Here is an 11279-nt window from a genome sequence, read left to right on the forward strand (position 1 = left end):
TGGCTGCATAATAAAAGGGAATGGAGAAATCCCATCTCTACTGGAATAATTAGCAAATATAGAACTCTAGCTAAAAATAACCTTTGAACCTTAATCATAGTTGAAAATAGAGCTGTATCTTACGAATAAGTGGGGATACGGAGTGAAAGAGTTTGAAAGTTGAGATTTATATTTTTTTAAAATGTATTTGAATTTTTTAATCGTGTTCTCTTTTAGTATGTTCTGATGTCTGAACAGTTTGTAGTTTAGCAAAAAAGTTGTGATACATAGTTTATAGTAAAAGTGATGCAGATAACAGCTAAACCCCTGATTCAGGACTAAATATTCACTAAATGGTGCTATAAAGAGACTTGGAATTCATTAAAAGAATTTTCATGAAATTTTTTCTTTGACACTTCATAGATGAGTAATTCAAGTAGAACCTGTAGCTTATGAAGTATACTATTTACCCTTATTTCACAGATTTAAAAAAAAAAAAATAGCCAAAAGAAGCTTAATGGCTTGCCAATAATCACACTGAAAGAGAGAAATGAAGTCTGGTTAGTTGTGACCAGAATGGAACTCAAGAGAGTGGGTTCTGCAGCAGAGTCTCTCACTTAATTCTGGACAAGACATACAAGGAATGAAATAACATTAGTGCCATTTTAAAGATATTTTGTAGCATTTCCTTTGTCCATAGGAGTTTTGCGTTTCAGATAAATCAGTGATAGTAGAACACTCAATTACCATAGTGATAAGAACCATTGAAGTATGTTGATTTAAAAATAATTTTAAAAATAGTAGCTTCCATTCTCTGTCCACAAGATTCTTTTCCTCCCAGAATATCTAAAGCACATCTGTAATGATCACATAAGTGACTACTGTTTATTTGACCCATGGGTTTATTGGAAGAAAATGATGAACAATGTCACTTTGGCTGAGGTCAAGCCTGATAGTCATTAACATCAACAGCTTCAAATAGTGAGAACGTATCTAGTTTCTTCCACATTCTTTGGAGGGAACCGTGGAATTTCTCCCAAAATTGGAAAAAAATAGGCACGGCATTATTGTTAGTTTGCAACTGACCATGAGGCTGAGACTAGAAGAAAGGGAATGCACCTTTAGAAAAGAGGGGTCATTCTATTCTGTGGTGATAGTCAAAGAAAGTGATTCTAGCTGCTGAGTTCCTGAAAGGACTCCAAGCTCCTGTAGGAATTTGTATCCTGAGTGCCTGAAGAGACTGTGACAACTTGCAAGAAATGCTCAAGAAATGGAAGCCCAGTTGGGCATATGGAGTTTTACTGATTTATTTAGACCCGTTCATTAATTAAAAAGGTAGAATAATAATATATATATGTATTTGGCTGTCACGTGCTGTTGAAGAGGAAAGTGGTAAACTAGAAGGTTCACAGGACTGTGACTCCTGGAAAGACTATGTTTAAATTACTTGCAATACCTTGGGTAGTGAGCAATGTCTTAAGGTCTAAAGGCAGTTGACAAATTCTCTGAAAGAATGACAAAATCTGTCCATTGAGTAAGCCAGAGAGAGCAGAGGCAGACGAGTTCTTCAGCCATTCCAGACAAAGGATGCTTAAGAGTGGGTAGGAATAGCATGATGACAAACTCCTAGATAAATGCAAATAACTCTACTTTCTTATTGAATGGATTTTTTCCTGTTTTTCATATGGAAACAGAAATGTTAGTACCCAAGTCTTTTCTATTCAAAAAAAAAAGCTTCTATATCTATTTTAATGGTCTCAACAGAAGTGTCTGATCTGTCACCAAAAGTTTTCAAAAGTAGCAACTATTATTAATATTAAATGAAAACATGGGCTTCAGAGGAGTAAATGTAACTTAAATGTGGAGTTTAAGTTCAGTTTACCTGTACAAAGAAGTCTCTCACTAGGTGAATTGTCTGAATGCTGAGCCCTGAAAATGAGTACGTTTTTCTTTTACAGCAGAGAAAATCCACTTTGCTTTATAAAAGTATTAAAGACTTTTCTGATATGGTAAAAGATGAAATATTCATGTATTTTGACAGAAAGAAGAAAAAACAGTACAAGATAGAAAAGCTCCAAATAAACAAGACGTGTTTCTCTTAGATTTAGATGATTGTAAGTATCTTGATTAAAACCTTGTTTTTCCCATGGCATAAATTCAATTCAGTTAATTCAATGAATTTTAAATGTCTGCAACATTGGTTCTGCTCATTTATCGTACCAGCTTCCTGACAGCAACAAAAAAATTGCTTAGACTATCAACTTATTTTTAAGCATAATTATTAAAATACATAATTTTGTTTGTTTTAGAACTGAGAAATAGTTTTGAAATTTAGAATGTATTGGTATGTAAAACATTCATTTTGAGAATTTTTTCATGTCTGGACTTGTTTTCTCTTAAAGTGGGCTTATTTTCTCAGGTGCCAATGGATGTAACTTGTACAACATCTGTGCAACCTATGAACCAATTGTTGTATTACAATAAGATACTAAAAATCACAATTTTGAAGAACAGATTAAAATGTAATCTTGGAAGGGTACGGCAGAGCTGGCACTGGTTTGTGGCTATGCTTTGTAGTGCTGTTCTTCAAGTTTACTTCTATAGATGCAACACATGTTAGAATTGCATTAATATGTAGTTTGCACAATAGTTGTAAATGAAAATGTGTTGCATAATATGGATCAGACTGAAGGATAAAATAGAGGAAAAAATGGGAAGGGGGACAAAATATTTTTAATGTAAATAACGTGGTCTATACTTATATCAGTTTTATTTATATTTTCATTGTTTATTTTTACATATGTCTGAGATATATGTCTGAGAAGATAATCTTTTACTATTAAGAAACATATATATACAAGGATAAAATAATTGCTTTTTTACACTTAATGTAAATAGCTCATTGTCCTTCCCAGTGTTTTAAATTTTTTAAGAATTTATTTCCTTTTTAATTCTAGTCTGTCCTGTGACAACTCCTGTGGCAGTTCCTACAGCAGCTGTTTTGTCCTCAAGTTTAACAGCAGACCTAGAGGGATTAAGTCTGTCGAGTTCCTCAGTCATTGATGTAAGTAGCCTTTAAAAAGTGTGTGTGGGGTTGTCTTAATTTAAGCATTTCATATGTTTTTGAGGCAGTCATTAAAGTGATATTTTTAAAGTACTTTCACCTATAAAGGTCTTGCATAAAAATCTGGTTTACATGCCAGTCTGCAGCTTTTTTTGATCTGTAATAATTACATTCTGAAATGTGGAGAAAGTATGAATATTGCATGTCTGAGAAGGATGCTTTCAAGGTTTTTTAACCTCTTTCAATCTGTCTTTTTCTCTGCCTCAGGGAAACTTTAATTCACAAATTAAAGTATCCAAACTATAGAAATCTTTGAAATCATCTAGCTGCTACACTATCAAAAATAAACTACAAGAAAATCACATACCTGTTAATCCTCAGCCCGTTTGCTTACCATACATGCCTCCAATTATGACATTTTGCTCCTTGTAAGTAATTTTTCATGAGTATACGAATCATAGCCCCTGGGTGCAAATCAAAAGGGTATAGATTTACAATCAGTGGTGTATCAGTATGTGTCATGATTCATTCTGTTAGCGCTTTCAGTTTTGTAGCACTTTCCATTAGGGAATCTCAGAACTATAGGTATAATTAAGGTTGGCAAAGTCATGGAGGTAGAGGGCGGGCATTCCTTTGTTGGGGGAAAGGGTAGTAGTTTGTGTTCTTTTTTGGTTGGGTTTTTTTTTAGTCATTTAGTGTGTCCAATTTAAATTTGCAATTTAATAAGGAATTGCAGCAGTACAGCATAGGATACTTATCGTTGTGAAAGTGGATGGGAGTGACCAGAAAAAATACCAGAGGCACAGGCATTTTTTAGCCTAGCCTTGTTTCTAATGAGGCTGGTGTATAGAACCTACACTGCAACTTTAATAATTGCAGGTAGAGTACTTTGTGCTGGCTTTGGGAGCCATATGTTTGCAAAGCATAAAGGAGCTGCATGAATTATTTGACTCAAGACATAAAAGATCTTAGCTAATGAATCAGTTTCATGTTTACAGGCTTTAAAATTTGGTGTTGAAAGGGCAGACTATCAGATAATGTGTTGGATAGCCTTATCTAAGAAAATTGTGATGCAATTTAAATTTCAGGCAAAGCGGTAACAATCTGTAGACATGCAGTCACTTTACGTGATGTGTAGTTGTTCACATGTCACGCAGTCTGAAAATGCCAGAAATTGTCTTCCATGTTATTTTGCAGTGCAGTATGCAGCATTAGGTGGCAAGCCTGAGTTTAACTACAACTGTGGTGGTGTTCCTGTGATTGCAATCCCACAATTGCTTCTTTGCCATCCTTTATGGCTTTGACAGCTCAAAAAACAGACAGTGTTTTCCTGGCTCTGGGTTAGCTTATGAATGATTCTGGTGTCTTTGCTTTGCTTCAGAATTATCATCTTTGAGGGTAGGTTAAAGATAGCAATCACTAATGTCGGATGTTTGAGAACACCCCCTTTTTGCCAATGTCTTTAGTCCTTTCATCATCTACAGTACAAGAACACATGTTCCACTCCCACATTCATGCTTGCTTTCCTCATGATTGCCACTGTTTGTTTGCTAAATTGCTTCTCCCCTTTCTTCAGCAGGTAGCTGCAATGAAATAGAGGTGTTAGATAGAAACAGCTAGAAGGTGTAGGCTAAACAGCGGAGGAAGTTCTGCATGAAATGGTTGCTTCTGCAAAATGCCTCTTTCTTGCTACTACTGAGTTCCTGGTAAAATATATAGCCAGCAAAGAAGCTGGATCATTTCCCATACTCCCTGCTCTGGAAACAACCCAAATCACGTAAGAACTAATTGTTGCTGCCTGGATAGTGATTACGTGTTTTGGGCTGTATTATGTTTTCAGATCTAATCTCAACTCTCATTGCCGTTGATAATAATTGCAGATCTACCTGGAGTCCTTAGAGTTTTGTGCACCAGGAAGCAACAAAAATTAAATGCTAAGGTTAAAACCTGTTCTTTCAAATTATATCCATATATTGTAAAAAGTCTTGCATGCAAGTAGTTAAATAACTATTGTCATGCGTTCAGCACCATCAGGTAATTTTCTAAAAATGAAAATACAAAAACAGCTTTTAAAACTTTATGTGGGGATATCCCTCTTAAAATAGTATTTTGAATTTAATCTGTGATGACTAATTCTAAAAATAAGGAGGATAGTTGTCATACTTCAGAAAACTTTTTCTTCCTTCAATGGGAGAGAAAATGAATTTAACTGTAGGGCACATGCCAAACTAACAGTGAGAAATTAATTTATTACTAGGCAATGGAGAGCATGGAGTAAAAATAGATAAGTACAGTATATGACCCTAATATCAAAGAAATGTAGCAGCCACTTATCTTGGAATATGTCAGGCAGTCTATTATTCAAATCATTCAGCACTGTAATTGGATACAGCTTTTAGAAAACGTATAACTCCAAATTCATAGCTGCTGAACATTATAGAAAGCATAAATACAAGAATGGTTTTACAGTAATGGTATGAGTCTCTTTAAACCTAAAAAACCAAAATATCCTTGAATAGAAACTGCAGTGCACAACCTGATGCTTGTCCTGTGGCTCATTTAGTTTTATGGTTCATGTTTACATATAGCACATTTCCCCCTCATATAAACGCATATATGCATATTATAGTTTGTTCCAGGAAAAACAAAATTCCCAGGTAATTTATAGATAACATACTTCCAACTGGATGCAAAACACAGTAAATCCTTCTGCATGCTTCTGCCCTGGTACATGTAGTCCATCTTCAGGTGGCTCAAACGAACCAGGTAACTGAGGTCGCCAGAGTCTACTCTGGGGCTTTTCGGGGTATGCATACAAGAGAAGTCAGACCTAAGTGCTCAGGGAAACTCTGCATTTGGAGTTGATTGGGTTTTAGATGGATACATTTGCAGGCTTGAAAGATACTTGAAGGTGCGGAGCCAATGAAAAATAGGAGGCAAGAGAAAGCTGCAAACTGTCAGTGTAAAGTGTTTATTTGAAAACACTGGAAATGGGTGTTGTCCCCTGAAGGGGGGTTGTAAAGTGAGAGAAGAGGGAACTGCAACCAATGAATGACATAAGGACGGGGAGGGTTCTAACCTGCTGCAGGAAATAATATTTTGAGCAGGAATGGTGAGAGGAGGAAGAGGAGAACTATGGTATCAGGGAGAAGCCAAAGAGGGGAGTGATCATCTGTTCTTAGCCATCACACAGCTGATGAGAAAAAAAGCTAAACCACCTGTTCTTTTCTCATTAGGATTTTAGATGGTAAAAATGTACAAGCAACTGCTCTCCTATATGTGTAGAGCCCTCAGTATGCTACATATGGTAATTAACTGGTAAAAGTGGCGCATACTTTTAAAAATAAAATTAGTGAGAAGGAAATACTGCTTTGGCAGCAAGAAATTTGTTATGATTTGGAACAGTGTTAGTGCAAGGGAGAATTGACAGCTGGATATAAGCTCTGATGGTAGCAGCAGTTGGATGGGGCAAAAAGTGTGTGGAAGTATAGGCTGAGCTGAGTAGGACTTGAGGGGACAAGATTGTTTCCCCTGCTGCAAACAGATGATAATTTGGGGAAAAATTCAAGCATGAATATGAGTTGATGATAAAAGCATGTAGCAAAAGAGGGCAAAACTCTTGTTGTAGTGAAGAGGTACTTATAAAAATATTTGATGCAACAATTAGTGTTGCCGTTAATTATCGTGCATATGGAATTATGGTGTAATTGTAGAAGTGGTACCACTTTACTTACTAAGGTTTTATTTGGCATGTTCAGTGTATTCTCTTGATAGTAGTTACTACCAATGATATGTTTTTACTGTTTCCTACTACTCAGAGTTCCACAGAAACTGTTTAGGAGGAGAGGAGTAAATCATCTTGTTTTCTGTCTCATGTCTTACAGAACTTTTGACCGAGATTCGCTTTGAGAACTTCTTTAGAGTGGTGATGCATAGAGCAGAAATAATAGCTTTTGACAAAAGTCAAGGTCAGCTGCAGACCTGTCAAACCAGGTGATAAATACATTTAATTTCAAATTGAGCACACTTACAGAATTTCTTGAGAAACAGTAAACATTAACTCCCTCAATATTCAACTAGAGATACTTTCAGAATAGGAGAATGCCTTAAATGGTATTTTAATTTCTAAGTTGTTGAGATAGTCTTTACAGGGGGAAGCTTTCTTATCATCTCGGCTGCTTTGTCCATTTAGGCTGTTTCTGATTCCATTATAGCAAGTGTTAAGACTGACTCTGAAGTATATTCTTTTCCTGTGTGAAGGATCTCTTCTTAGAAGTGCCAGGAACACAAGGATTGCAATAATGGATTATATCATGGCTCTAGTCTGGTATGCAGCTTGCAGGAAAGTTTATCATAAGGTGCTTAAGAATTTGCAAAATCGTGCAGTAGAGAAATGAATAGTAGTTCTTCCAAATAATTATCAGTGTGCACTCAACTTCATGAGTTTTATTTTTTCAGAGCTTTGGTAGCAGTAATTATTCTATAACTAGATATATTTATTCATATAAGCTCTGAGTTCTTACCTCAGGAATGGCTATATCAGAAGAAACATTAACTTGTTAAATGTCATCAAAGAGGTGTAGTGCAATCACTTGTGATAGCAACAGTCTGTGTGTGGTGGTTTGACTAGGTTCTTCGTATTCTTCTGCCCCATGTTCGCAGAAGGATTTTCACCAGCTACCATTGTTTTATAAATAACTAGGTTTATATTTCTGTAAATATATCCAGTCCCTCTTAGGATGCTTCTAAAATTTTTTGCTCAGACAAAGATGTTTCTTTTAAATTGGTTTTCAATGTTAGCCACATCTCTTCTATCAGATGTTTTTGTGGTTTTGTGTTAGGATAAGACAGGCTTATGGTATCCTTGATATAATTTTATTATTTTTTATAGTTTAGCATTTGCCCTCTTGTTTTTCAGCTTTCTGTAAGAATGTCTTATCCTTTTGGTGTCTCATCACAGGAGAGCTTTTTCCTATGCATTAAATGTTTTCACTATCCTTCTTCTGAAGCCCACCTTTTTATATAGATTGAAATTCGGAAGGTTTGTTGAGGTGGAGGTGAAGGGGGAAGTGTGCCACAAGATAGTCTACATGTATCCTATCCCTGCGCTTGCTTATAACTTGTTTGCATTGTTGACCACACTTGCACACTGACGAGAGATGTTTTTGGAGTTCTGTGTAGTTTTCTCTACAGCCTCATTTCTTAAGATAGTGCTTTTTCCGTGTGGAACAGTTTAAAGTGTCTGCGTTGTCTCCAATTTCCCCTACTCTGTGTTCTACAACATCTGTAGCTAGCGTAAGGCTTAATTGTAACCACACTTTACAAATATTATATGTTAGTAGGGTGCCTGGGAAGGTTTGTACCTATGAAGCAAGTGAAAAAGCGTGATCTTAAATTTAAGAGCTAAAAAGCAACTTTCTTTTAGTGCCACCCAAAATTCAACTATGCAGCTGATTAGGTGTGACTGATGCTTGTGGGAAGGCGGCGTGGTCCAGTGGATACAGAACTGGGTGTTACATATGGAAAATGAATTCTATTTTTGGCTTACTACTGGCTGTGTGATCTGGAGGAAGTAACTTAATCTTTTAGTTTTCCATCTGAAAAATGAGGATAATGATGCTTACTCACCTTGGGAAAGCACTTGGAGATCTACAAATGAATGTAGCTGCTCATCAGCAGATATTAACCATTGCCAAGACAGAAGAAGGAATGAAACAAAGACCTCCTACATACTTAGTTTTATTTTTCTGTGTTTATATAAATTTGCTGTGTAAGAGGGTGTTCTTTAATTGGTAACATAGTATATGTGTTAAATCAAATATTTGAAAGTGTTAATGTTCTTTCAGAAATTTCTTCCACATACTTTTAAAAATGATAGCTTGAAAAAAAAGAATCCCTGCTATGACACTATTTTTTAAAGTGTCATTTCACCTTTAGTCTTTAATTAGAAATCCATTTATCAATATTTGTGATGTTTATTGGTGTTCAAGCCTTAAAAATACCCATCTTATGTTTATTAAATGCATTAATACTTAACAAGCTCTACACTTAAGAATTACAAAACTTCAACTTCTTTTCTTTTAAATAAATTAGAGAATTTAATTTGGAAGTTCAAACATGATCTTTCTTCTGAGTCAGACACAAGTTTCTAATACAAGACACTGCCCCAAATAATAGTATGACCAGTCTGAGAGGTATATTATATTATTACTATATATATTCTCATTGATTTAGTCAATTACTGTGTGGTTTAGTACTAGATATTCTCCAGATTATGTCTTTTATTTATGCTTTTATAGATAATTTATAAATTATACATATGTTATAAATTATATACAATGTATAATAATGATAAAGATAATGTATAATTAGCAACTTGTGTATTAATTAAATTGTATTCTGAGTAACCAGGTCTTTGATTAACAGTAACACTCCTGATTCAATGCTGGTTTGCTGTTCTGTTGTCTTGGAAAGAAAAACATTAAACCAATATTCAAATGTTGCATTTAAAAATAAAAGTGCTAAAATTGCAAAGTAAACTGCAATTACAATATTAAAATCCTATTTATAAAATAGAAATTAAAATGGGGGGCTGGGGGGCGTTATTGCAAAAAAGAAACTCCTTTAGATGAGTTACTGTCAGGAGACCCTTGATCTTTTTTTGCCTTCCGTTAAAAGTCAGTACTGTTCATAAAACTAATCCAACTTTTTTGAGAATGAAATGCTTAGATCTATGAGAGAATTTAAAGTAATGCTTCTTTTTCATTCCAACATGAAAAATACATATATTATGCTCCTTAAAATAGGACTGCTGTAAACAGAGTTGGTGCTAGATGTTTAAAAACAAGCATGTGTAATGCATGATGATGATTCCATAAGTTATTCTTTAAATATGTAGTGTGATAATGTATGTAAAACAGAGTGTGGCTGTATGTGTGTTATGCTATGTAACTCAGACAGAAGAGAGAGGTAACCTAAGCTGTATTTTTGTTTTATTTTGTCAATAAAACCTACCTCTTAAAAATTTCAACCACATCTTTCTAAGGTAACATTTACCTCCTCACATCTTTAGCATCTATCAGACATGACATGGGACATATTCATTGACCCTAAAAATTTTCATCAGTCTCATGCACTGGAAGGGGGCAGCCCCAGCCAGACAAGAGGCTCATTTCAATTTTAACGGCTGTAATTAAAGGTTAATTCTCTGAGTCAGGATTAACGAGGAAAGTACAAATGATAGGCAAGCAGCTGCCTTTATAATACAGGATTAGAACAATGCAATTATAATAAGAATTAGAAAAAATCAACTTCCTGAAAAGGTTCTGTAATGAATGAACTGCATTTCTCTGTTCTTAATTGTGGTACTTAAAATGAAGACTGTGCAGCACAGTTTGGGGTTTTTTTGTTGTAATAACACTTGATCAACAGTGTGTCTAATAAGATGGTATGCCAACTACAATGACAGCAACTGTTATATTGATAAATTTAATACTGTACTGTACTGAAAATGTTCAGGCTTACTTTTATATTATAATTATATATGCTAGCCGCATAGATGACGGCTCTGAACTTTGTGATTACAGATCTATTGCTGTTACTCTTGCAGTTGCTTATTTTAGCCAGTTTCTTTAAACAACCTTAAAATAATACTGAATTTTTAGAAAACATTGAGTTAAAAGTTTCCCTTTACATTATCCTCACTCATTTTATGTGATATTCTTAATATCTGAAAAATAATTTAATTTATAAATCAATACATATCAGATACATTCTGACTGTAACGTCCTATTGTAACTATGTGTGTGCTGCATTTTTGTTAATTGGTATAATTAATGTTTTCACACAGTCCCATCTTGTGCAGTGCCAAGTACATGGGTAGTACATGTATAAATGTAAAAATACAATGCAAAGTTCTGATCACCTCTTCTTAGGAGTTTCCTTTAAAATTTCTGACTTGTAGGTAAACATATCAAATAGAAACAGCTTTGTAATAAAAGGAAGTCAGGTAACATTCTAAATCGATCTGTTAGACTACTGTCATTTCTTAACTTTGAAGTAGCGAATAATTGTGGGAAAAAAAGTTCTTCAAAATTATCTCTCTATGCAAATAAGTAGCGTGGAATTTCTCAGACACTCCGGTTCTCAGTTGCTAGTTTTAAAGTCCATTCACTTCTTTATTCTAACTTCAAAGATCCAACTTCTGTAACAGTCTATTTTAAAACATCTATGTTTA

At 34.7% G+C, this 11279-nt stretch overlaps 1 protein-coding gene across 4 annotated transcripts in view; it reads left to right on the forward strand.

Annotated features, from left to right (window-relative positions):
* The window catches only part of AP3B1 (adaptor related protein complex 3 subunit beta 1), a 163666-nt gene that overhangs the window by 104073 nt on the left and 48314 nt on the right, over positions 1 to 11279 (forward strand). For 2 of the 4 annotated variants that reach the window (XM_075020944.1, XM_075020945.1), the window contains exons 21-22: positions 2021 to 2093; positions 2937 to 3043. In XM_075020944.1, coding sequence (XP_074877045.1) covers positions 2021 to 2093; positions 2937 to 3043 — 180 coding nt within the window. The other 2 variants (XM_075020946.1, XM_075020947.1) reach the window with 2 other exon arrangements.

This window comes from Buteo buteo, chromosome Z (assembly GCF_964188355.1).
Source record: "Buteo buteo chromosome Z, bButBut1.hap1.1, whole genome shotgun sequence".
NCBI classification, from domain to species: Eukaryota; Metazoa; Chordata; class Aves; order Accipitriformes; family Accipitridae; genus Buteo; species Buteo buteo.